Source organism: Electrophorus electricus, chromosome 1 (assembly GCF_041902795.1).
Source record: "Electrophorus electricus isolate QZ-2024a chromosome 1, ASM4190279v1, whole genome shotgun sequence".
In the NCBI taxonomy this organism is placed as follows: Eukaryota; Metazoa; Chordata; class Actinopteri; order Gymnotiformes; family Gymnotidae; genus Electrophorus; species Electrophorus electricus.
The window spans coordinates 42,341,695-42,367,595 of record NC_137497.1 but is presented as its reverse complement, the minus strand read 5'-3'; the positions used below and the strand labels follow the sequence as shown (position 1 = coordinate 42,367,595).

Genomic DNA, 25,901 nt, shown 5'->3' with positions numbered 1-25,901 from the left:
TATCCTTCTATCATAGCTGGCTCCACCAGGTGGAGGGAACCCGACATAAAAACTGAAGACAGCAGAAAGTGCAAAGGTAAAGGGTCTTTATTAAATGCATATGACGGCCATGTCTGGTACGTGGCCTCCTCCAGTTCAATAATCATGAAGAGGAAAACAAAAAGCAAAACCAAACAGACTAGAATGAAACAGAAATGCACACAAAGAGCAGCATGGAGCACAATGGTACAATCCAGCTCAACACAAACCCAACCACAACATTAGGGTTTAAGTCCACAGGATATTTGGGAAGACAGTTAGGGTAAGAATGAAGGGTAATAATGAATGAGGCGCAAACGATCGACCTGTTAGAAGGGAACTCAAAGGGATGAAAAGCAATCTTTGCTCACTCCTCAGTGGAGTGGTGGGAGGGAACCGTCACGCCTTCAGTGTGATCTCTATTTTCTGTAAAGCACTTTGTAAACTGTGCTTAAGAAACTGTGATACGATGTTTATTATTATTGTTATTCTTGTTGTTGTTGTTGCTGTTTAAAGCAATGCAACAGCAACAACGACAATCTTAATAATTATAACCAAAATTCTACTTTATTTATACTGTATCCACAGGTTGAAGGATGGTTACCTTCATTTCTAGGTCCATTGAGAACTTCAATCATATTCAGAGACAAAAAGTCATATCTGCTTTATCATACTTCTGCTTATCTGCTGTTGACGGTATATCATACATAGCTTTGACTAGATTGATTTTATTTATATGAATATATTGTATATGAATATATTGTATATATTGGCTGGGATTTCAGTGTGTCTTGTATCACAATACCCTAATTGTCCACTGTGATTATCATCTGTAGTGATACGATTGAGAAGTTAATCAGTTTTTTCATTACTTTGATTGTTTTCCTAGTTTTTTAGCTGTAGTTGTTTAGGGCCTAAATATTTGACATTCATTTGTGGTTTAGTCTAAATTTCATCCTAAATTACATTATTAGGGACCAAAGGCCACTACCCTGTGCATTGTGCAATTCGTTTTCAAAAACAAACCAGAGCCCCTGTAGACTGTGACTGATTTTGATGGATTCACTTAATGTTTAACCTGTTTGCAACATGTTCTTTACTCATAGAAGTTCAGTTTGTGAAAAGATGGCTGAGTGGCTGCATGTTGTGGTTTTCATTGCTGCGGTCTTTCTGAGTTCATCTGAAGGCCTTAATGACTTTGATAAGCTCTCAGATTCCTACAAAAAAGGAGTGGAATTGGCAATAGAACAAGTCAACTCGCATGCAGGTGTCCAACAGCATTTTCTCTTCTTCAAAAGTCTAAAGCAGTCCAGCATTGAGGTATTTTTATTTACATTTTGTTCTTTTATATATGTATATAAAATATCTTTGTGAAACTTCACAGGGGATCTTTTAACACTTTTAAATCAAGTTTTAAATGATATAAAAATAGACCACTTAAAGTTCTTCAGAACCCATTTTCTTTCAGTAAGGGAAAACTATGCGAACTTGTTTATAAGTTTAGAATGTTGTAATGACTAATGAACTGTTTTTGTAGGCAGGATTTGAAGTGAGCTACTTTTACCATCATTTTTACCTCAAAGCTACCAAATGCAGCCGTGGAACTGAGAATGCTAACTCAAAGAAATGTGCTTTCCGAAATGACAGAGTAAGTACTTTTTTTAAGTACTAAAGTTCTGTACATGTTAGTTCCGGTTTTGAATTTTACTTTTGAATCTGCAATATGAGGTCCAATTGCAGGTGTCTGTCTGAGGTGTATTTGATACTCAGGTTAAGATTTCAGGATAAAATAAAAATAGCTGCCGATATTTTCTAATTTGCCCAAGCCTACAGGTAGAGCTGATTTGTGAAATCACCTGGATGGTACAAAAAATGGCAGAATGTTTAGAACCAGTACTCCATCTTTGCTTTGATATTAATGAATTTACCTCATTTTACTGCACATAAGTCCACTACAAAATAAAACCACAATTACTCTTTTTTGGCTATAAACTGTAGACTGTTATGTGTGTAAATACAGTGTTATGCAATATTCTGTTTACACCATGATGTGATTTATATATGTTATGATCAGTGACATAATTAAGAACCTCAAATGCACAATGGTATATAAGGCAGATATAGCAATGTAATAGTTCTCTTGTTTGAACTTGGTTTATACAGCCTCTTATTGACTGTGCCATGTGCTACAAGACCTACCGTGAGAAGATAGAGGAAGAACCCAAACCTTTTGTGCACTGTGTACATAGGCCTGCCCTCACAGAGGTTTGGCTGATGCTTTATCTGTTTTAGTCTGTATTATAAACATCTTTAAATACCAGTGCAAAGGCATTTAAAAATCCTTTAAAAACACTGCATAAATGTTGCAATTCTTGGTTGCTTTTGTTTTGATCTGAAGGAGATGAAGAATACTCGAGTGGAGCACTGTAACAAAATGGGATACGGTAGCGGATCTCCAACACTTCTGGCATCCACAGGATCTGACTGATCCGACTCTCTTACCGATGAAACACAAGATACTTACCTTGTTTCAGTACAAATTGATAGTGAATGAGATGGTAATTAAAATAATTACTTTCCACACTTATAATCATGTGTTAATAATCAATTAATAAAAATTGTTAATAAAGAATAAAGTGTTGAATTTCATTACCCCATAATGGATTAATATACTGATTATGCTTACATTTAAAATTAGAAACAGACTTCTCTTGAGTAAGGCACTTTTTCTATTAAACACCAGGTGGCAGTACATCCATGTCATGTGAGAAAAAGGGCAGGAAGTGGGTTTGTTACGTAATCTTTTGCTTTCATCTCCCAATTTCTGGTAAATGATTTGGAAACAGTACAGCTTGGGGTGCTGTTACACTGGATTGCACAATCTTCTTTAATCCTCGATAGCATTTTAGGTGTAAAAGGACAACCAGCACTAGAGAAATCGATGAGATTGAACAAGGTCAGATTTGAATAATGGTCGTGCAATTGCTTTTTGTGTTATTCTGTGCTGGAGTTTTGCTGAGCTCTACTGAGGGCCAGAATGACTTCAGTAAACTCCCAGATTTGTATAAGACAGGAGTAGAACTGGCATTAAAACAGGTCAACTCACACGCAAGTGTGCAACAACACTTTCTCTTCTTCAAAAGTTTGAGCAAGTCGGATGTTGATGTAAGTTTACAGTTTGTTTTTAGTTAATCCTTGACTGTAAACAGTGGATATACATTGTTCTGTGTTAATGAGTTTGTGTTTTAAACAATGCAGCTACTTTTTGTACACAGTTGCTGAAAACATCAAATGTCTTGGCAGACACTGTTGGAGTCTAAAAATATTTTTAAAAAATAGAAATAGTGAAATTTTAGTTTTGTTATTTATTTCAGGCAGGGTTTGGTGTGATGTATGTCTATCATCACTTCCTCGCCAGAGCCACCAAATGTCTAAGAGGAACTGTGGATGCAGATTACATGAAATGTGCTTTCAGAAATGACAGAGTGAGTTTCTGGTCACCTTCAAAAAAATTGCTATACTGCAATACGCCTTCGAAAAATGTCCTACAGTCGTATAGTAGTTCAGCTTTCATTCATTTTAATTGCAAATGATGCAATGTGCACAATACTTACACAGCTGGGTAATTACCTTATCAAAAAATGGAATATGTCCTTTTGTTAATGTCCAATTTTATTTATTTATTGTTCCACAGCCCCTAATAGACTGTGGAATATGCTACAAAACCTTCGGTGGACAGATTGAAGAAGAGCCAAAACCCTTTATAGACTGTGTCTACAAACCGAAACTCACACAGGTTAGTTCAGCTGTGCAAAGTCAAGCACTGAAAATGCCTTTACCTTTTTATATATTTTTAATTTGTATTGCATTTTTCCATTGAAAGCCTGTCCTGGAAACTCAGTCCTGCTTTAGCACTGAGTACTTCCTCCATGACAGGAACGAATCAAAGATCAAAGTCTGTTAGAAAAAAAAAATCCTTTGAGCTCCCATGCCCACTAACAACTAGTTCAATGCCAGTTTCTTAGCAAACAGTGACATGTTTGGTGGAATCCACAAAATTCAAAATGATAAACTACAACGACAAAGATCTCACAGGTTTAAATAATAATTTTCATTAAAATATATACAGACAGATAAACAGACAGAGAGATTGGCAGCCACAAACAAGAGCTTTGCTGAGAGAAAAGCTGAAAGCATTTTGAGTTTTTTCATATGAACTTGTTTGTCATTTATTGCAGGGAATAAAAACAAGTAGGGTTCAGCACTGCAGCAAAATGAGCTACAGCAGTGGATCTGCCAGCATCCTGCTGGTGAGAGGAAGTCAGTAGATCTCCAGCTGAAGGCCATGCTTTTAACCCACCCTGCTGCATGTTTCACCTTCCTCATATTACTGCTCAGGACAAGGACACGGGTGTCTCAGCGGATAATGGCACTCCACTGAACCACGTTTGACAATGCTAGTGCTGACTTGTAGCTGCCAGGACATGTCAGAACCGGAATGTGAAGCATGATTATAGTTATGAAATGAGATCTGTGTTGGTTAATATCATTAATATTGTCAGTTAAATCAAAGATGAATCTTAAGGCAGTAGTTTAAGTCTAAGATTCTTTACTGAGTATACAGTGAAATTAGTTACATTTTTGCCATTATGCCATTCTTGTTCCCATTTCATTTTATATATTAAAGCAATATAACATTTTTGTATGTGTCATTTATCTCTGGATGAACTGAGAAGAAGATTATCAGTTTGTTTCTAGAAAATTTTTACAAAAAGGTTTTGTACAATACAACATACCTGAATGATTTTAAATACATACAAAACAACAAATGTTTGAGAATTTGTGTTTACTTCTTTTTAGTGTCTTGGTCTTAAATGTATACAGATATAACACTGATTTAGCTGAAATGGGCTTTCCCCTTTCATGTATGTGTGGTATTTCAGCTTTTCTGAGTCATTCCATTTTATATGTCTACCTAGAGTGGAGACAATGTTATGACCAGTGGCTGAAGTCTTGTGATGTTTAAGGCCTGAGTATCATGCGTGATCCCTCCCTGTGCATCGTGGGCATGAACACTACCCTCTAAGTAGAAAAATATCTTCTTCTTGTGTCTTTCACACACCCCACACACATACTTGATTGAACAAGTAATACTTGATTCCCCCCCCCCATTACACCCAGCTATAGAAGCCTGAACTGCTCATATATAGTCACCTCCCCTCATTATTATTCAAATGTTTAAATTCCAGATCACTGTCCTTTCCACCGCACCTCTCCAGCAGCAGCTTTCGATGACGTACATTTGAATGGTGACTTGAGTTTTATATGTTTATCTGTTCTTTCCTTTGAAGTATATGAGAATCTCCATGTGTATTCTTGGGCAGAACCTGTGTGTAACTGAACAGATTTTCCATCAAATTCTTAAATAAATCTAATGTGTGAAACATTTCTTTCTCTCGCGTGAAAAAACAAGTATATGTTTTCTATATTCATACACAATACACGATACATTTTTCTCTCACACTCTATAGCATGCATATTAAATACATCAAAAATATGTTCCTAATCATAAACCTAACCCCTAAGTCTAATCCTAACCATAAACCTAACCCCTAACTCTAACCCTAAACCTAACCATAAACCTAACCCCTAACTCTAACCCTAAACCTAAACCTAACCATAAACCTAACCCCTAACTCTAACGCTAAAGTGCTCATATTCAAGTGCTCATATTTATCATATTCAACAAAGCAAACTATTGAAAATATTCCAGCACTCCCATTCTAAAAAGGGTGCCACTTTCACTAGTAAGCAAAGGGTGTCTTCTGCACATTCTGTCCCGGTAAGTGCATGTACCAAGCTAACTTGTTGCAGTTTGGTGTCAGACCCTACAGAAAAGTGTGTAAGGGGCTGTGGTGGTGGCACTGGGCTATGTCAGGCGGTTGGTGTTGTTGGTGGTGTAGGTGGTGTAGGTGTTGGTGGTGGTGTAGGTGGTGAGGTATGTAACATAGAGAAAACTACATACAGTGCTCTGTTACATACTGAGACATACTTCTTGAAGGTGGGCTGTACTCCCTGTGCTCCCGTATACTGATTACAGCACTCTACTGTTCTTCCTTGCTGTTTGCTTGCTTCCTTGCTATTATCTATTCCTCAGCTCACTGAGTTTGCCAGCTGTCTGCTGCTTTGCCTGCTGCTTCATGGAATTGTGGCAGATCTCACTTCTGACATACAGACGGTATTAACCACGCCGAGCCAGAGACGCCTTGCTCCAGTCTCGTCTTACAGTCAACACGCTGGAGACATGTACTAGTGTCATCCTTGGCCAAAGCTACAGAACAGTCAGACATGGATCAGACAAAGCTCACACATGGGGGAGCTGCCTTAAGACCTGCAGAGAAAACGCAAAACAGCTACTGTGTCCAAACAACATTAGACTATTCCATGGATTTTTGAACAAGCTTGTATCAAACTAAAGTTGTGTTATGTTTAATAAGCGGCAACATTTGGAAGAAAACAAGATATAATAAAATGTAATAAAGCACTGCTCAAATGCCAGCTTAATTCTCTTATATGACCTATCTGTGACCTGTATGGTGTGATCCTAATATTCTAATGATCTTAATTAGTTCGCTGCCCTCAATCCAAGGTATCCAGCATACAATGGCACCAGCAGGGAGAATCAGGCTTGTCTAACATGACATATACATATGATTATGAATTTTGAGAATTAGTACAGTAGACTACCCTGACTGGTTAGCTTTTGCTTTCACTTGCAAGTTTGCTCATGTTCGAAGAGACCATGCAGGTGTGAATACATATTTTTACATTTGCATTTACATGTAAGGCATTTAGCAGACACTCTTATCCAGAGCGACTTACAAATGTGCTTTGTAATTTCTTCATAGAGTACATTCTAGCCAGTGCAGTAGGTTAGAGTCCAAGATACCAGTGATCTAGAATACTGTAGAAATACAGGGATCATTGCTGATGCCTAATAGTACAAAATAGCAGGACTTTAAAGGTATTCAATAAATCTCGATTTAATATTCAATGAACATATTTCAAAGTTTTTATAAATGTTCTTATATGTATATTCAGTTTCAATTTTGAAAATTTTAATTCCAAAATGGTACAGTTGAAAAAACATAATTTAATATAATCTGTAAAACTGTTTTATTTATTACGGAATGCCCATACATACAGAAAAATGTATTTTAATAAATAGTGGTTTCATCACAATTAATTATTTGTATTATTTTAGTTGAAAAGTTAACAAAATAATTACTATGTCTAGTATGAATTGCTCTGGGGATGAAGCTGTTCCTCCGTCTATTAGTGTATGTCTAACAGACAAGCAGGGGGACAAACACTGACCTGGGTGGGTTGAGTCCAATGGTGTAAGTTTAATTTCAACTTTGATAAATAGAGTTATATGTAGAATTACAATCTTAAAAAGTAAAAATGAAAACTATTGGGACAATTACTATACTATATACCAAGTGCCATCCCAACCACTAGTGATCTGCACTGACTAGTGATATGGAACGTAATGAAAGTGGCTGTACAATGTGGAGGGCTAATGGAACTATAGACAATATCAGTACAACAGTGGTATGCAGTATAATTTTACATTATTACATTTACATTATATATGATATACAATAGTAGTAGAATATTCAGTTATTACTGACTTTTGTGTATCAAACATCACAGCAATTGGCTAGGACTGACTCTTGTGTGTCAAACATCACAGTGATTGGCTAGGACTGACTCTTGTGTGTCAAACATCACAGTGATTGGCTAGGACTGACTCTTGTGTGTCAAACATCACAGTGATTAGTAAGTACTGGGAGTCTCCTCCTGTCACCATACAATACATAATGTTCTGTTCTTTAATTGATTTCCTTGTAGGTATGCATGCGTCAAGCATAATGCAAATGTATGCACAAAACAGATGTCATAAGAACTGAAGCTGAAAAATAGCCCCCCAGTAGAAAAAGCTAAAATTTTATACAAAAACTCAAAATCTTTATGGTTGTTGTGATTGTTTAGTCCCCTTAAGACATTGTATTTTAAAATTATATGAAGAAAACACTGATTACTAATTACATGAATGTACAGTAGGTTGTGTGGTGCAATTGAGGTGATGGTGTACAATGGGCTTTAGATACAGTAACGTTCCTAAATTCATTATAATTTAATAATATAATAACTTTATTTACTTATTTTGTGTAATGTTTATTTACATATTGTTGTAACACAACCTCTAAATTTCTTATATTAACTCCTATAGAACAACTGCTAAAGTTTCACTTTATAGACTGTTACTTCAGTGTGAGAAAACTTATGTTACCATCTTGCTAGAAGTTCCACTAGAACTTTTTGCTATTTGCTGTCACTAAATACAACTTGCAAGACAGAAAGTGAGTGGGAAAGTGTATATCACAAAAGATATATTCTGTATGCAGACCTCAATTAAATGACCAAGTCAATATTTGCATAATGTCTTTTTCCATCTCATAAAATGTCAGTAAAATATTAATATTTATTGATGGGAAACATATTGTACAACATTCTTGCATATTGTAAATCCTAATGCAGCATATTCATCCTCAACTTTCATACTCATTCATACTTACTAATAGATGATTAAATAGTGGCTGGGTACGAATACTACAGGCCTGACTTGAACCCAAGACTTGAACCCAGGAGGTCCAGGAGGAGCAATAATGACAGGGGAGTGAAACCTAAGATGTGATAAACTTGAAGTTTGAAGTTTGATAACCTAAGATGTGATGAAGTTTGATTGTTCTCCTTTCATTATCACACACACACATACACATTATATATATATATATATATATATATATATATATATATATATATATATATATATATATATATATATATATATATATATATATATATCCAGAACATTTTGGACAAAGGTCCTTCATCAGTTGTGCAAGCAGTTTGCACTTTGATTTTTAATATCCCTACATCTCTTGCTACATATATAAATCCGACTGTAGTTACTCAACTAATCAAATTTATATATGTATATATCAGATTAATCAGTTAGTTAATCAGTTAGGTTATCTAGTTACTATAGTATACAATGTGTACCATATTAGTAGTCTGCAGTATCAGTGTTATATCACTGTATCAGGCGTTGGCCTGAAGTATATAGCACTGATACTTCCAGTGAAAAAAATCTGATACTGAAACTGATAGTTCCAATGAAAATTAGTTGTGAGAAAGTTTCACCATGTGCAACCAGTTTAATGGATTGAAGAACAGAACCCAGTGACATCAGTACAAGCAAATCTAGAGGAGGCACATTGTAGCTTATCGCCCCATAAGAAGTTAACAAGATTTACTGAACCTGAAGTAACTGAGTATGAACATTCTAATAGCAGCACAGCTAGTCACACCACACATAAACTACAGCCTCCTTCATAATTGTAACCATGTACAGAATGTACAAAACCTTAGCCAACTCAAGGTCATTGATGGTTGTTGTGGTAGCCACAAAGGCACAGGACAAGCCACACCTAGCAACACTGGCATGAAACAAACAACGTCTACCCATGCCCAAACTGGGGCGGATTTATGATTTAGCAGGATCACATACGGGCCACTCAACACAAAAGGAGGAAGTACATATAGTATATTCATGAGTAATTCTTACAAACAAGGGTAACAAGAGCATATGCGGAAGAAGACAATAACAATAATGCAACCATGTGGTGGGCCATACCACGTGGTCTATGGGGTGGGGGAGCATGCTGTTACAACTATTTTATTGCAAAATCAAGAACTAAACTGCAAATGTAGTCAAATGAATTCAAAGTAGTCAAATGAATTAATGTTCACATGGTTTTATAGAAGCATATTTTCATATCCTTAATCCCACATAAAGCATGACATTCTAGATAAGATTTCATAACTCAAAACTAAATGCCTGAATGTTAATTTTATAGCAATGTTATAGCAGTTTATAGCAAAGGTATACAGCTTGACACAGTAAAAGCACAGTACCATCTGTCTCTATTAATACCATCTGTCTCTACCAATGACGTCAAATAAAAGGAACATAAGTGAAACTAATGTGAAAAAATACTTCAGGCCTACGCTTTGGTGCTAAAAGATACAGTGTTGCAGTGCTAGAACTACTGGACATCATGTACAACTGAATAAGAGAAGTGCTCCTTAAAGCTCCCTCAACAACAGCAAGCATGGTGTATAAGACGTCCCCCTGCTTGCAGGTAAAAGAGAAGGACACATGGAACAGTTCTTTTCAATACTATTTATTTATTAAGCATGTGTGTCAGTTGAACAGAAAAATAACACAGATCTATTATCAAGCACATATGTAAACAAAACGTTCAGCAGAACCAGGAGACATGAAACTCACACAGAGTCAGGGGAAGCTGAAACTGACACCTCAGAACTGGCAGAATCAGAGTCCTGCATGTCAGCTCACATTATTGCCGATGAATTCTTGGAGTCAGCATCACCCCAAGATAGTCACCCGTACTTTTAAGGTTGCAAATTACCAGTTTAGAATTTTTTCTTTCCCCCATGTGCCTAATGCTGAAGGCAGGGAAAACCACACTCTGGAAGTTCATTGACAGCGTGTATAGTTTCATCCCTGTGAGAGCATCATAGAAATTCACTTTAGCCATATCACAGTCCACGAGCACACCCAGCCTCTGTACGCTGGCCTCAGAGATGGTGCTGACGTCATTGTGGTGCACTCCTGTCAGATTTCCTTCATTTGATTCCAGCAACCAGGATCTGTCGTCTCTGCCCAGAGTGGTATGTCCAACTCCATTTTTAACCCAGTCATTTTCTGCGACACCAACTGACCAGTTCTGGCAGCCACCTACATCCACCTCCCAGTAATGCTTTCCTGTGCTGAAGGACTCAGATGCCAGGATGTTGGCTGATGCTGCTCTGCAATCCTTTGATTGCTTGGTGAAGGAGCCTCTAAGAGAAACCTGGGTTTTGTCCTCCGAGATTGTCAGGTCTTTGTGTTTTTTATCCGGATCAAAGGTGATGGCCTCTGAGACTGTGGACAAGAAAGATTTTTATTTTTTTGAAATTCAATATAGAACTGATGTCATAATTACAGTTTTGCATGGAGTACATTTCTCCATCATTTGGGTTTGATTCTAATGAATAAATAATGAATCTGTATCTCCTACTCACATTCCCATGGTTGAGGCAGAAGCGTTTTGTTCTTCTGGACAATCTTTGTGATGGACTTTTCCAGAGTGCTCATCCTCATGCCATCAACCTTCATCCTTCTCTCCACATTTGAATAAAAATGGTTTATAGTCTCAAGGCTAACAAGAACAGAAACGTGTGTTTAGAATTACAATATAAACTTAATATGATTAATAGGCGTGATTTGAATCAAAAACACAATATGATTTGTATAAAGGAAGCATGTAAAGATGTATTTATAAAGTGAATGTATATGTAATCATTTCTGCTAATTGTGAATTTAGTATGTACCTTAACAACTGCACCTCGGTTTCCGCCTGTAAAGAAAGGGGATTACGATTTGAGCTTTCACTTTCTTGCCTACCCAAAACCAACAGAGACCTTCAAACAGTCATCACTGTAATACTGCATCCCATAAAAATAAAAAGACAGTAAAATATAAATGGACTGTAAATACCAGTAGTTGTAACTAGTCGCTGCTAGCTGTAGGATTATCAAAGGCATAATCATGTGATAAATTTGATTGTTAGGGAAATTATCAAAGGGATTATCCTGTGCAAGACCCTTGTTTCTGTGTCCCTACCCTGAATATGTTGGTCCAGTCCAGCCATGAATGATTAAGATCTTACCAACAGAACCACCAGATTGTAGCTGTCCTGTCTTCTATCTAGCTCTTCAATGTTCTTTCGAATGCTCTCAAATCTCTGACGATAACTGTCTGCATCCTCAGCAAGTTGGATAAGACCCTCTTTCAGAGAGTCTCTCTCAGCCTTCAGTAACAGGAAAGCTTGCTGTTGGTTCTCATCCAACAGTGTGTGGAGCTCGCTGTACTGGGCAGTCATGACGTCTTTAACATTCTTATATGTGTTCTGTGAGATTGGTAGAAAAATAGCTATATTTTTGACGCAAAACAAAATCCTCAGTTTGAAACAGTTAGTTCTCAAGGAGTAGATTAAGGGAGATTAGTGTGATGAAAATGATAAAGTACTAGCGGGGTATTTTACCTCACACTGCTTCTTTGCCCTGGAGACCATTTGTTGTATATTTACAGATTTATTGGCTTTGTTTGTCAGGTGCTTCAAATTGGATTCCAGTCCATCCTAAATATATATACATATATATACATACATATATTGCTACTGTCTCATCTGAATATGATTGAAGGGGTGATAGAAATATAGAACTATATTTAATAGTTATTTCATATTTTACCTTAAGTAAAAATACAAGAATTAAAGGCATTTTAAAATTTTTCCTGCATTTTTCCTTGTTTCGGACAACATTATGTATCGGGATTAAGGGTACAGATACTCACAATTCGTTTCTGCACAACATCTTGTAGTTTTGAGTATGAGTGATTTCTGTGTTTCCCCTCTACAAGGCATCCATTTGTAAGAATTTGTTTACATTTATCGCAAAAAAGGACAGGCGAGCTGACGTCGTGCGCGAGACCGCTGCTGGAGGCGCGTGTGGCGAGGTTGACGGAGGACTCGCCCGTGGAGGTGACAGAGGAGATATGATTGCTGATGGTGTCCCTGCTGCTGCCACTGATGAAGGATGAGAAGTAAAAGGAGTCAGAAGAGTGCGATGAAGGTGGACGCGGTGGGTTGCTCATGATGACAGCCGAGGGGGTAGCTGTGCCAGCTAGGAGCGAGGTGCTTTCGCTTTGGCGTTCTTTCTCTTTTTTTTAAGGCTTCTTTAGCCGGCAGTCGTGCAAACAAAGCCAATACCTGCCCATCCCTAAGAAGGAATTAAGCAGCTGCTCCTCATAGTTTGCAGCTGGTTTAAGCAGTTGAATGGTTTCATCCCATTTATGTAGAATTTTGTTTTATTTTCTTTTAAAATGTTTTTTTTTTTTCATTTTTCCACATTCATTATTAACATCTCTGTTTTACACTAATGAATAAATAATTAAGTTACTGGCAAAGATAGTTGAGTTGTTTTCTTTGCTCAGTTCAATTAATGTCTTTCCACATTTGGAGTTAAGAACACCTGGGTTGGGGTTGAAACCCTCAAGCCCCTTTTATCAGCAAATTCTCTTCATTCATTCAGTTTCAGCAAAGTCGAGATGGTAGAGAGATAACTTTTTTCTTCTAGTAAACTAGTTAACTTTAGGCACATTTAAGCCTAAATCTAAACTGTCTACATATTTGGAACTATAAATTTCAATAGATACTCAGTACCCAGAGGTATTAATTCTATATGCTTGTAATATGTAATCCTTGTTCTTTTTACATGAAAAATGCATACTTCTAGTAAGTGTGTATACAAGGACCAGAAAGGTCCATAAAAGGTTGAGATTTTTTTTTCAGAGTCATGTTCATTTGCACTTACATTTACAGCATTTACAAAAGTGCTTTGTCATTTACTCACAGAATGTATCCTAGTCAGTATAGTAGGTTAGAGTTCAAGACACCATTGAACTAGAACACTGCTGAAATACAGGGCTCAGTGCTGATGCCTAGAAGTGCAAAACATATAAGTTCTATATCAGACAACAATAAGTGCAATAAACAATACCCTACTAGAGTATTCAGTTACTCAACATAGGTGCCGAATCAGTGGTCATTTAAATATTCCACAAAGAGATTCAGTCTGCATTTGAAGACTGCAAGAGACTCTGTTGTTCAGACAGTCAGAAGTTTGTTCCAGCATCTGGGAGCCTGGACAGAGAATGCTTGTCTCGATGCTTGTCTTCCATGAGACTTGGAGCATGGTGTCTCAAGCTGAGCCGTACTTGAAAGCACTCAAGGTATCGCACTTTGACCATTGACATCATGTATGCATGGAGTTGGTCCATTTTTGGCTATGTAGGTGAGCATCAAGATTCAATCAATCAATCTGATGCATGCAGCTACTGGAAGCCAGTGAAGGCGATGCAGCAGCAGAGTGACGTGTGAGCTACATTGAAATAAAGTACTTTTTTACTTGTAAATTATAACATCGTAATTATAGAATTGCATAAAATAAAGTGGTAGGTCTTGGTGGTAATTTGTGTCCATATGTAAAATATCTATTTTAGGATTAACCTAAAATCTGGGCTTCCCGATTAAGAAACGTTGAGAACCAGACCAAACCAGAACTTCGCCCTGCCTCTTCTGTAATGAATTTGCGTCGGTGTTAATTCCTATGAATGAGGAGGTATTAATACCTATGAATAAGGAGGTGTCTCTCCCTTATAAATAACGCCCAACCGTTGCGTACAGCAGAGAAAAGATTCATCTTAAACGCAGAGGTCGAACAACTTAGAAGCGTTTTTTGTTTTGTTTTTTAATCCAGATCTGTGTACTAGAATGAGTTTGCACGCTTCACTTACGTCCAACAAGTCGCGAATATTCTCTAGCGAATGCGACGCTTGCACACATGTAAACGAGATAAGACTGTACTGTGTAAACTGCAATGAAACGGTGTGCGATAGCTGCTTAATTAACGGCAGTCACCGGAATCACAGATATCTAACTTTGCAGGATGCTGTCAAAAATCAGTTGGTAAGTAACACGTGCCACGTTATTATTTTGTACTTTTGAGCTACTCTTTTTAAACGAAATAGTAGAATGTGTAAATCATTCAAGTTAAACGTGTTATATTGGTTTTATTATTGTTGTTGTGGTGGTTTTTATAATATAAATTCTTCATCATGACAGGAAAAAATTAAAGACCAGTCAAAGAAGGTGAAAACTAACGTGAAGAAATTTCATGATATTAACGAAATTGTTTTGAGAGCTGAAAAGGAAGTACAGGTAACAAAGTTGAATTAAAACAAGAACCAGTAGAAAACTCACAATACAAATAATATTTATCTATAAATAAATTTGAACTGAGAATATTAGACCAGTTCTTTCACTTAAAATACATTAATGTAATTCTTATAGTCAGATAGGTCTGACTATCAGAAAAATCATTATTAAACACACAACTACTGTGTCTGTTATGTATGTATGTTATGTAATGTATTTACAATTGGTCTTGCAGCTAATGTATGATAAAACAAAAAAAAACATAACAGCCCAGTACAGTGAGCTCCAGACACTGTTGGAGCAGAATCATGAGCAAGCTTTCCTGTTACTGGAAGCTGAGAGAGGATCTGTGGAATATACTCTGTCTCGGCTTGCTGAGGATGGAGACTGTTATCAGCAGTACTCAATGGACATGCAGGAGAACATAAAGACGCTCAGGATGAAAGAGAAGACTGAAAGCCCTACCAGTTTGCTGGTAAAATGCTGCTTTATCTTTCACATTTAAAAATTATGAGCTCATATTAATTACATTATTAGACTACATTATTAGATTACATTAGACGGTCATCTGCAATTTGCAAATAGCTTATGCCAGTAGTACAAAGCCAAGCCTAAGAAGATATTTTCTCTTCCTTGTCTCCACAGGAGGAAATCAATGCACTGGAAATGAGGTGAGAGCAGATCTTATTTACACACAGGTGCAATACAGTTGGGCCGATGAAAAACGTTGAATCGTGTTCCCTTCTCACACCAGCCTGGAGACCATGGAGGAATATTATTTCACTCTGAACGAGAAGTTGAACTCTCATGGCGTAAGGTTGAAGGCTATGCAGGATTCTGTCCAAAAACTATTCAAGAAGAATGAAAAGATACTGCCGCGGCCATGGGAATGTGAGTTGCAAAGCCAATATTTTACACGTTATTTATAATATATACAATATAAGGTTTTTAAAATTAAAACTTGCTTGTGCTTTAGACATATATGTATAATCATGATAGGGTTTGGGAATAACATTTATCTTGGTGCATATATTATTTATCAAGTTGTAATCACTTTAAACATTGTTTACTTTTTAAATGGCACATTTATTGAGAGCAGTGTGCATTTTTGTTAGTGTGTATTTTATATCTTGTTAAATTATTTTTGTTTTTATTTTACTGTATACTTGTTTTAGCTGTTTTAGCTTTTATTATTGCTTATAAAAGGCCCTACTGTAAATGAGATTTTAGTCATAGTGGGCTTACTCCCTTTGTAAATAAATAAATAAAAATTAATTAATATCTTTATTCCTTCTCTGAAACAGTCTCAAAGGCCATCACCTTTGATCCAGATGAAAAACACAAAGACCTGACAATCTCGGAGGACAAAACCCAGGTTTTTCTTAGAGGCTCCTCCACCAAGCACTCAAAGGATCGCAGAGCAGCATCAGCCAACATCCTGGCATCTCAGTCCTTCACCACAGGAAAGCATTACTGGGAGGTGGATGTAGGTGGCAGCCAGAACTGGTCAGTTGGTGTCGCAGTGCACAATAAGATTAAAAATGGAGTTGATTATTATCTGGGCAACAACAAAAGATCCTGGGTACTGGAATCAGATGAAGGAGATTTGAGGGCGCATCACGACAATTACGTCAGCATTGTTAAGGAGGCCAGCGTGCAGAGGCTGGGTGTGTTTGTGGACTGTGATAAGGGTAGAGTGAGGTTCTATGATGTCAGTACAGGCAACATTTTACACACGTTCATTATCCGGTTCAAGGGGGCGGTGTGCCCTGCCTTCAGCCTCAGGGACCAGGCCTATAGCACTGCACAGCTGCATATCTGTAGGCTGACTCCCAGAGATGTGCATTATGCCAGTCGGGAAGGGTCAATAGACTCCGGGACTTATGACATGAATGATGTGGGACATAGAGGATCTACAGATACAAGTCTATAGGAAGTTGAAATATTTAGCAATGTTTATGATTGCAAAGCTTTTTAAAATGTAAACATAAACAGTGAACATATTAGTTATTTAATTTTATTTATTTAAAATGTAAACGCACAAGCCTCTTCTATAACGATGCAAGTACATATATTTAAACAGTTTCTGCAGCATTAGATTAACTCTAAACAAGCAAATACACCAGCTGTCTCATTTTGTTCAATGATCAACCCATCATGTCTGTGGATCTGTGTTCAAAAGTGTTTGAAGGGGATTTTTGGATCAGCATTTTTGCTTTGAAAAAGAAAAGCTAATAAATAAAACACGTACTGATAATGTTGTTATTTTTTCACTCTAGTGGATTTTTAGTGTGCAGGTTCTTTTTAGGTCCAATTCTATTTTACAGATCATTGACATTAAGAACAAATCAGCATAACACCACAATCCAATGTGCAAGAAAAAAAAACAAAAAACCAGTGTATTTTATTCTAATGACCATTATTCAAAACACCAAGGAGCCACTGAACTTGGTGGCATGGTGACACCCTCTCTGGGGAATACCGCAGCGACGACCACCTCTGGGCAAGGCATGAAAAAAAACAACCAGAAGTTATCGCTGGTATTGTTCCCCTGTTTCCACTATATTTCACAATAAAAGCTGTCAGTTTATTCCTTTTATGTCTTTGTTTAATTTCTTTGCCCTTTTCACACCACTTACCATTAGCATTAGCTGTTGTTACTAATCACTCATTTAATGTTACAGAGTCCACCAATACAACTTCCATTCTGTTAGGGCTTGAAGTCTAGACTGCTTTGCAACATGCCCTTCTAGTCTAACAGTCTGAAGCAGGAGCCAGACGAGGACTGACTGGCCACAGCTGAGGTGGGGTTTGGGGGTGGCCAGGACCGTGGGCAGCGAAGCAGAAGTGGCCAGTAGTGCAGGAGAAGAGAAGGTCAGCAGAACGTCCTCGGGTTCAGAAGGGGCCAGAGAGATGCCTCAGGTTCAGGAGATAGGCTGGCTGATGAGATGACCGCGGCCGTGGCTGGGCGCCTGAGCGAGCAGGATTGTGCAGTCCTTGAAGAGCGGTGTGGAACCTGTATGTGAGATGAGCTGCAGTCCAGCTCAGTAGAGGAGTGATCTGTAGATCACTCTGAGGGAGGCTCTGAGGGAGTAGATGGACCAGGATCCGGCCTGCCCTAAATAGGTTCACTGGGGCGGCCATATTTCCCAAATTCAGTCACCTAGACTGTTTAAATCCCTTCCCAGGAGAATATCCATTTTGTCCATAAAGAGCTATGCTAACTGAAGTTTTGCCAAACACTCATCTGCCATATTGACAGGTGTGCTTAATTACATGGAAGTGTCCTCAGCTTGGAAGTAGTGATCATCAGGTTCCTCGCTTTGTTTGTCTGGTGTATGCTCCACTTGATTTACCAGTTCCTTTTTAGGTTTTCTGAAATGACATTTTTTCTGTTCCATGGTTTTGTTTAAAACTTATAGACCTTATGTATTTTGCACTTCTAGGCAGTAGCATCGATCCCTGTATTTCTATAGTACTCTAGATCACCGGTATATTGGACTCTAACCTACTGTACTGGCTAGGATGAATTCTGTGAGTAAATGACAAAGCACTTTTGTATGTCGCTCTGGATAAGAGATAAATGCTGTAAATGTAAATGTAAAACTGGCCTTTTTTGTTGTTGTTTTGTTTAGGTTTTGAGGATCCTTACACCTGCATTCCTGTGCTTGATGGCCACAGTGATAGCACAGTTTGTTTAGCCCAGGTTGTTTTAATTCACTGCATACTTTATGTACTTGAGCAGATGCACTTCGCAATTGTGCTGCCTTGGCTGCCAAATCCATAGATGTGCTCACTTCTATCCACCTCACTAACCTTAATCTGCACTGTCAGAAAACGCTTCTGAATCGTCTCACTGCGCAAGCCACACACTAACCTGTCTCTTTTGTCATTTAAGAGTTTGTCTAAACTCATAGTGTTCTGACCGTTGTTTCAAAACTGTAAAAGAAAGTTGATTTGTCTTTGTGGAATCTGCATCTTTTGGCATGATAAGAGACAGTGAAGAGTGATGCTCTTTCAGCGTAGTTACAATAGTGTCATAAGAGCAGTCAGCAACTTTATCAGGTTGTATGTTTTGTCACCCTTTATGCTGAGGAAAATTAGGACTACAACATCAACTGCTATTTTGCTGGCGAGCAATGTACTCAAAAGATTCTGTATATGAGCGCCACTGCTCCACAGACTCACCTCACGGGTCTATCCATCGCGACCAGCCACCCACAGGCTACACAAAACGCTACTGCAGGCTAGTGAGGATTTCATGAAGAGGCCATTTACTCACATTAAGACTACAATACCCAACCAGACATAACAATGGTGCGGCTGGAAATAAGATACAGGGGGAAGATGCATTCACAAATTCACAAGTCTAGACTTCTGTGAGCAGGAGACGATCTCTGTACTCTTTGTGGCCCATGTTGGTGGCTTCTCTTACAGATTAAATCAAATTTACCTCATATCCGAGGTCATCAAATGCAGTGTCAGTCTTATGGTTATACTGCTAAGTGGTTTCTTTCTTTTTTTTGTAATTTAATCCTGTTCACATCCATGCCATAATTATACATCTGCCACATGTTCTATAGTTAATCCAAAAAGCTTGAGGACAGCAAAAATAATACTCACTGTCTAGTTACCTGTCTGGTTAATAGCTTTGTGACTGTCACTCTTGACTTTTTAGCAGACTACTGAGGGACAAAGGTGTAAATGAAAATCCAGTTCCCTTGTTAAATTTGTTCTGAAACTCAATCCTGAAAGAAAAAGATAGGGTATAGTATAGACTAGGTAATACAATATAGAAGAATACAGTATGTATCACAACACAGTGTGGTTCTGCGCTATATAGCAAAACATTGCAGGATTTCATAGTGTATAGCACTGTGCCACAGTATATCATGGTTTATAACAGATTTTCCTCCTATATTCGCATGTTCTGTTCATGTTGCTATAGCTGTGGTGGTGTTCAGGGGCGGCACTAGAAATATACGGATAGGGGGACGATGCCCTCCAGAGTTACAAAAATGAAAATGAACCACCCATTAACACCTGCCCTAAATGCTGCACTGTTTAACGCAAAAGTCGTTTTTAGTTTGCTTTTAAAGTAATGTTACATTAGCATTTGTTCATCAATCATCAAGGTTCCGCTGTCAATTTCATTTTGGACATGTCTAATAGACATCCAGATTGTGTCATTTCATTACTTTTATGTTGAAGGTGCTGTCTTCAGCAGAGTGATCGGCAATGGTGTCACTGATTATTCAAACATGAAATCTTTCAGACTCAAATTGCATTTCCACAGCTGCTGTACGGCAGCAGCACCTCTCCCAGGTCCCAAGGTCCTATTGTCCCCTTTTTCAATATAATGTAAATTTGGGGACACGGTGGCACTGTCAAATAAGACAAAACAAATGAGAACTATTGAACTATTGCATTCTTAATTTTGGGGAGGGACGTCTTAAAGAACATTTAAGGCCTAACAGTGGCCCTCGTTGTGATCCTGTTCACCATGACGGATGGGCAACCTCCAGTGAATTTAGTTAAATATCCTCCCATAGGAACTGAGAAAAGGCTGATATCCCCTGAGGGATTGAGAGAAGACTGTGTTGCTATAAAGATTCATGGAAACCTCATAACTATCACACTTTTAACTGTGCACTTTGGTTTTAAGTGTAGCTGCACTTTTACTTCATTGATGGGCAGAAACACAGTCTTAAATTATCTTTAAATTATCATTATTCCAAATCATTTAAATTGTATTTATTTTAAATTGTTCATTTAAATTGTTCCATTACTGTTTCTTAATTTTTCACCATATTCTATAAATCATTTATTTTTTATTTGATTTTAATGTCTCAATTTTTCAAGGTATTGTTTAAATCATTTTCTTTTCTATTTATCTTCTTTTCAATTTTGGTAAATACATTTCTAACATAATACATTTCAGGATGTAATAAGCTTTATTATTCTATGCATTCTATTCTGGGTAAATCACTTTGCAAACTGTGTTCAAACAAACCATACAATAACTGCAAAACTTGAGAAGTGGTAAGAGTCAATGAATTGTTTTAAATTGTTGTGTTTGATTTCTGTTCTGGCATCATGGTGATGAGGTAATACAAAGTGTTTACAGGAAAAAGGTTTAAATATTGAATTAGAAATATTAGAAGCATAAAACATAAAGAATTAAAGAGATTCTGTTTCCTTATAAAATGATCTTTGTACAGAGCAGGGGCCTCTGTGGGCTTCTGCAAAGGATTCTGGGTATGTTTGTGCAGACCTCTGTGTAAGGCACATCATCTCTCCACCATGTACAGGGTGGTACAGCAAACCTATCTTGCAGATGTAAGATGAAGTGATTTTTTTTTTTTTTATAAGCCTTCTCTTGGAATGTAACACTACCAAGCTCCAACTGGTAAATGCATTGAATATCAATTTGCATATATTGAATGTATGGTTTGGACATAATGGTGGAGATTTCAAACATTAGTCTCCTTTATAATTGTAACCATGTACAGAATGTACAAAACCTTAGCCAACTCAAGGTCATTAATGGTTGTTGTGTTAGCCACAAAGGCACAGCACAAGCCACACTTAGCAACACTGGCATGAAACAAACAACGTCTACCCATACCCAAACTGGGGCGGATTTATGATTTATCAGGATCACATAAGGGCCACTCAACACAAAAAGAGGAAGTACATATAGTATATTCATGAGTAATTCTTACAAACAAGGGTAACAAGAGCATATGCGGAAGAAGACAATAACAATAATGCAACCATGTGGTGGGCCATACCACGTGGTCTATGGGGTGGGGGAGCATGCTGTTACAACTATTTTATTGCAAAATCAAGAACTAAACTGCAAATGTAGTCAAATGAATTCAAAGTAGTCAAATGAATTAATGTTCACATGGTTTTATAGAAGCATATTTTCATATCCTTAATCCCACATAAAGCATGACATTCTAGATAAGATTTCATAACTCAAAACTAAATGCCTGAATGTTAATTTTATAGCAATGTTATAGCAGTTTATAGCAAAGGTATACAGCTTGACACAGTAAAAGCACAGTACCATCTGTCTCTATTAATACCATCTGTCTCTACCAATGACGTCAAATAAAAGGAACATAAGTGAAACTAATGTGAAAAAATACTTCAGGCCTACGCTTTGGTGCTAAAAGATACAGTGTTGCAGTGCTAGAACTACTGGACATCATGTACAACTGAATAAGAGAAGTGCTCCTTAAAGCTCCCTCAACAACAGCAAGCATGGTGTATAAGACGTCCCCCTGCTTGCAGGTAAAAGAGAAGGACACATGGAACAGTTCTTTTCAATATTATTTATTTATTAAGCATGTGTGTCAGTTGAACAGAAAAATAACACAGATCTATTATCAAGCACATATGTAAACAAAACGTTCAGCAGAACCAGGAGACATGAAACTCACACAGAGTCAGGGGAAGCTGAAACTGACACCTCAGAACTGGCAGAATCAGAGTCCTGCATGTCAGCTCACATTATTGCCGATGAATTCTTGGAGTCAGCATCACCCCAAGATAGTCACCCGTACTTTTAAGGTTGCAAATTACCAGTTTAGAATTTTTTCTTTCCCCCATGTGCCTAATGCTGAAGGCAGGGACAACCACACTCTGGAAGTTCATTGACAGCGTGTGTAGTTTCATCCCTGTGAGAGCATCATAGAAATTCACTTTAGCCATATCACAGTCCACGAGCACACCCAGCCTCTGTACGCTGGCCTCAGAGATGGTGCTGACGTCATTGTGGTGCACTCCTGTCAGATTTCCTTCATTTGATTCCAGCAACCAGGATCTGTCGTCTCTGCCCAGAGTGGTATGTCCAACTCCATTTTTAACCCAGCCATTTTCTGCGACACCAACTGACCAGTTCTGGCAGCCACCTACATCCACCTCCCAGTAATGCTTTCCTGTGCTGAAGGACTCAGATGCCAGGATGTTGGCTGATGCTGCTCTGCAATCCTTTGATTGCTTGGTGAAGGAGCCTCTAAGAGAAACCTGGGTTTTGTCCTCCGAGATTGTCAGGTCTTTGTGTTTTTTATCCGGATCAAAGGTGATGGCCTCTGAGACTGTGGACAAGAAAGATTTTTATTTTTTTGAAATTCAATATAGAACTGATGTCATAATTACAGTTTTGCATGGAGTACATTTCTCCATCATTTGGGTTTGATTCTAATGAATAAATAATGAATCTGTATCTCCTACTCACATTCCCATGGTTGAGGCAGAAGCGTTTTGTTCTTCTGGACAATCTTTGTGATGGACTTTTCCAGAGTGCTCATCCTCATGCCATCAACCTTCATCCTTCTCTCCACATTTGAATAAAAATGGTTTATAGTCTCAAGGCTAACAAGAACAGAAACGTGTGTTTAGAATTACAATATAAACTTAATATGATTAATAGGCGTGATTTGAATCAAAAACACAATATGATTTGTATAAAGGAAGCATGTAAAGATGTATTTATAAAGTGAATGTATATGAAATCATTTCTGCTAATTGTGAATTTAGTATGTACCTTAACAACTGCACCTCGGTTTCCGCCTGTAAAGAAAGGGGATTACGATTTGAGCTTTCACTTTCTTGCCTACCCAAAACCAACAGAGACCTTCAAACAGTCATCACTGTAATACTGCATCCCATAAAAATAAAAAGACAGTAAAATATAAATGGACTGTAAATACCAGTAGTTGTAACTAGTCGCTGCTAGCTGTAGGATTATCAAAGGCATAATCATGTGATAAATTTGATTGTTAAGGAAATTATCAAAGGGATTATCCTGTGCAAGACCCTTGTTTCTGTGTCCCTACCCTGAATATGTTGGTCCAGTCCAGCCATGAATGATTAAGATCTTACCAACAGAACCACCAGATTGTAGCTGTCCTGTCTTCTATCTAGCTCTTCAATGTTCTTTCGAATGCTCTCAAATCTCTGACGATAACTGTCTGCATCCTCAGCAAGTTGGATAAGACCCTCTTTCAGAGAGTCTCTCTCAGCCTTCAGTAACAGGAAAGCTTGCTGTTGGTTCTCATCCAACAGTGTGTGGAGCTCGCTGTACTGGGCAGTCATGACGTCTTTAACATTCTTATATGTGTTCTGTGAGATTGGTAGAAAAATAGCTATATTTTTGACGCAAAACAAAATCCTCAGTTTGAAACAGTTAGTTCTCAAGGAGTAGATTAAGGGAGATTAGTGTGATGAAAATGATAAAGTACTAGCGGGGTATTTTACCTCACACTGCTTCTTTGCCCTGGAGACCATTTGTTGTATATTTACAGATTTATTGGCTTTGTTTGTCAGGTGCTTCAAATTGGATTCCAGTCCATCCTAAATATATATACATATATATACATACATATATTGCTACTGTCTCATCTGAATATGATTGAAGGGGTGATAGAAATATAGAACTATATTTAATAGTTATTTCATATTTTACCTTAAGTAAAAATACAAGAATTAAAGGCATTTTAAAATTTTTCCTGCATTTTTCCTTGTTTCGGACAACATTATGTATCGGGATTAAGGGTACAGATACTCACAATTCGTTTCTGCACAACATCTTGTAGTTTTGAGTATGAGTGATTTCTGTGTTTCCCCTCTACAAGGCATCCATTTGTAAGAATTTGTTTACATTTATCGCAAAAAAGGACAGGCGAGCTGACGTCGTGCGCGAGACCGCTGCTGGAGGCGCGTGTGGCGAGGTTGACGGAGGACTCGCCCGTGGAGGTGACAGAGGAGATATGATTGCTGATGGTGTCCCTGCTGCTGCCACTGATGAAGGATGAGAAGTAAAAGGAGTCAGAAGAGTGCGATGAAGGTGGACGCGGTGGGTTGCTCATGATGACAGCCGAGGGGGTAGCTGTGCCAGCTAGGAGCGAGGTGCTTTCGCTTTGGCGTTCTTTCTCTTTTTTTTAAGGCTTCTTTACCCGGCAGTCGTGCAAACAAAGCCAATACCTGCCCATCCCTAAGAAGGAATTAAGCAGCTGCTCCTCATAGTTTGCAGCTGGTTTAAGCAGTTGAATGGTTTCATCCCATTTATGTAGAATTTTGTTTTATTTTCTTTTAAAATGTTTTTTTTTTTTCATTTTTCCACATTCATTATTAACATCTCTGTTTTACACTAATGAATAAATAATTAAGTTACTGGCAAAGATAGTTGAGTTGTTTTCTTTGCTCAGTTCAATTAATGTCTTTCCACATTTGGAGTTAAGAACACCTGTGTTGGGGTTGAAACCCTCACGCCCCTTTTATCAGCAAATTCTCTTCATTCATTCAGTTTCAGCAAAGTCGAGATGGTAGAGAGATAACTTTTTTCTTCCAGTAAACTAGTTAACTTTAGGCACATTTAAGCCTAAATCTAAACTGTCTACATATTTGGAACAATAAATTTCAATAGATACTCAGTACCCAGCGGTATTAATTCTATATGCTTGTAATATGTAATCCTTGTTTTTTTTACATGGAAAATGCATACTTCTAGTAAGTGTGCATACAAGGACCAGAAAGGTCCATAAAAGGTTGAGATTTTTTTTTCAGGGTCATGTTCATTTGCACTTACATTTACAGCATTTACAAAAGTGCTTTGTCATTTACTCACAGAATGTATCCTAGTCAGTACAGTAGGTTAGAGTTCAAGACACCACTGAACTAGAACACTGCTGAAATACAGGGCTCAGTGCTGATGCCTAGAAGTGCAAAACATATAAGTTCTATATCAGACAACAATAAGTGCAATAAACAATACCCTACTAGAGTATTCAGTTACTCAACATAGGTGCCGAATCAGTGGTCATTTAAATATTCCACAAAGAGATTCAGTCTGCATTTGAAGACTGCAAGAGACTCTGTTGTTCAGACAGTCAGAAGTTT

At 37.7% G+C, this 25,901-nt stretch overlaps 5 protein-coding genes across 7 annotated transcripts; 3 read left to right on the top strand and 2 right to left on the bottom strand.

The window, feature by feature from the left end:
* Positions 1 to 1,122: 1,122 nt before the first annotated feature.
* LOC145659260 (uncharacterized) lies at positions 1,123 to 2,654 on the top strand. The gene is made up of 4 exons (XM_081720670.1): positions 1,123 to 1,338; positions 1,556 to 1,666; positions 2,182 to 2,283; positions 2,417 to 2,654. The coding sequence occupies exons 1-4, from the start codon at positions 1,144 to 1,146 to the stop codon at positions 2,504 to 2,506; spliced, it is 498 nt and encodes a 165-aa protein (XP_081576796.1). The 5' UTR covers positions 1,123 to 1,143; the 3' UTR covers positions 2,507 to 2,654.
* A 168-nt stretch (positions 2,655 to 2,822) lies between these two features.
* On the top strand, positions 2,823 to 4,847 carry LOC145659261 (uncharacterized). The gene is made up of 4 exons (XM_081720679.1): positions 2,823 to 3,183; positions 3,393 to 3,503; positions 3,713 to 3,814; positions 4,257 to 4,847. Exons 1-4 carry the CDS (start codon positions 2,989 to 2,991, stop codon positions 4,344 to 4,346), a joined length of 498 nt encoding a protein of 165 aa, XP_081576805.1. The 5' UTR covers positions 2,823 to 2,988; the 3' UTR covers positions 4,347 to 4,847.
* A 5,487-nt stretch (positions 4,848 to 10,334) lies between these two features.
* LOC113586080 (E3 ubiquitin-protein ligase TRIM7-like) lies at positions 10,335 to 13,134 on the bottom strand. 2 transcript variants are annotated; one of them, XM_035526569.2, is made up of 6 exons: positions 12,569 to 13,133; positions 12,258 to 12,353; positions 11,883 to 12,122; positions 11,545 to 11,570; positions 11,236 to 11,372; positions 10,335 to 11,095 (listed from the first exon to the last, which is right to left on the bottom strand). In XM_035526569.2, the coding sequence occupies exons 1-6, from the start codon at positions 12,866 to 12,868 to the stop codon at positions 10,509 to 10,511; spliced, it is 1,386 nt and encodes a 461-aa protein (XP_035382462.2). In that variant the 5' UTR covers positions 12,869 to 13,133; the 3' UTR covers positions 10,335 to 10,508. The 2 variants fall into 2 exon arrangements, with proteins under 2 accessions (XP_035382462.2, XP_081551658.1); XM_081695532.1 differs by lacking the exon at positions 12,258 to 12,353 and having other exon boundaries at positions 12,569 to 13,134.
* Positions 13,135 to 14,487: 1,353 nt separating this feature from the next.
* On the top strand, positions 14,488 to 17,580 carry LOC145648512 (tripartite motif-containing protein 75-like). The gene is made up of 6 exons (XM_081695520.1): positions 14,488 to 14,741; positions 14,898 to 14,993; positions 15,226 to 15,465; positions 15,636 to 15,661; positions 15,745 to 15,881; positions 16,295 to 17,580. The coding sequence occupies exons 1-6, from the start codon at positions 14,547 to 14,549 to the stop codon at positions 16,921 to 16,923; spliced, it is 1,323 nt and encodes a 440-aa protein (XP_081551646.1). The 5' UTR covers positions 14,488 to 14,546; the 3' UTR covers positions 16,924 to 17,580.
* A 4,748-nt stretch (positions 17,581 to 22,328) lies between these two features.
* LOC118241475 (E3 ubiquitin-protein ligase TRIM39-like) lies at positions 22,329 to 24,934 on the bottom strand. Of its 2 annotated transcripts, XM_035526579.2 has the most exons (6): positions 24,572 to 24,934; positions 24,261 to 24,356; positions 23,886 to 24,125; positions 23,548 to 23,573; positions 23,239 to 23,375; positions 22,329 to 23,098 (listed from the first exon to the last, which is right to left on the bottom strand). In XM_035526579.2, the coding sequence occupies exons 1-6, from the start codon at positions 24,869 to 24,871 to the stop codon at positions 22,512 to 22,514; spliced, it is 1,386 nt and encodes a 461-aa protein (XP_035382472.2). In that variant the 5' UTR covers positions 24,872 to 24,934; the 3' UTR covers positions 22,329 to 22,511. The 2 variants fall into 2 exon arrangements, with proteins under 2 accessions (XP_035382472.2, XP_081551641.1); XM_081695515.1 differs by lacking the exon at positions 24,261 to 24,356.
* Positions 24,935 to 25,901: the final 967 nt, after the last annotated feature.

Coding starts and splice junctions, on each gene's coding strand:
- LOC145659260 (XM_081720670.1), top strand. CDS start 1,144: ATGGCTGAGTGGCTGCATGTTGTGGTTTTCATTGCTGCGGTCTTTCTG. Junction 1,339..1,555: donor TAAAGCAGTCCAGCATTGAG/GTATTTTTATTT, acceptor CTGTTTTTGTAG/GCAGGATTTGAAGTGAGCTA. Junction 1,667..2,181: donor GTGCTTTCCGAAATGACAGA/GTAAGTACTTTT, acceptor TGGTTTATACAG/CCTCTTATTGACTGTGCCAT.
- LOC145659261 (XM_081720679.1), top strand. CDS start 2,989: ATGGTCGTGCAATTGCTTTTTGTGTTATTCTGTGCTGGAGTTTTGCTG. Junction 3,184..3,392: donor TGAGCAAGTCGGATGTTGAT/GTAAGTTTACAG, acceptor TATTTATTTCAG/GCAGGGTTTGGTGTGATGTA. Junction 3,504..3,712: donor GTGCTTTCAGAAATGACAGA/GTGAGTTTCTGG, acceptor ATTGTTCCACAG/CCCCTAATAGACTGTGGAAT.
- LOC113586080 (XM_035526569.2), bottom strand. CDS start 12,868: ATGAGCAACCCACCGCGTCCACCTTCATCGCACTCTTCTGACTCCTTT. Junction 12,123..12,257: donor GGGCAAAGAAGCAGTGTGAG/GTAAAATACCCC, acceptor CCAATCTCACAG/AACACATATAAGAATGTTAA. Junction 11,571..11,882: donor ACAATCTGGTGGTTCTGTTG/GTAAGATCTTAA, acceptor CTTTCTTTACAG/GCGGAAACCGAGGTGCAGTT.
- LOC145648512 (XM_081695520.1), top strand. CDS start 14,547: ATGAGTTTGCACGCTTCACTTACGTCCAACAAGTCGCGAATATTCTCT. Junction 14,994..15,225: donor GAGCTGAAAAGGAAGTACAG/GTAACAAAGTTG, acceptor TTGGTCTTGCAG/CTAATGTATGATAAAACAAA. Junction 15,882..16,294: donor ACTGCCGCGGCCATGGGAAT/GTGAGTTGCAAA, acceptor TCTCTGAAACAG/TCTCAAAGGCCATCACCTTT.
- LOC118241475 (XM_035526579.2), bottom strand. CDS start 24,871: ATGAGCAACCCACCGCGTCCACCTTCATCGCACTCTTCTGACTCCTTT. Junction 24,126..24,260: donor GGGCAAAGAAGCAGTGTGAG/GTAAAATACCCC, acceptor CCAATCTCACAG/AACACATATAAGAATGTTAA. Junction 23,376..23,547: donor ACCGAGGTGCAGTTGTTAAG/GTACATACTAAA, acceptor TGTTCTTGTTAG/CCTTGAGACTATAAACCATT.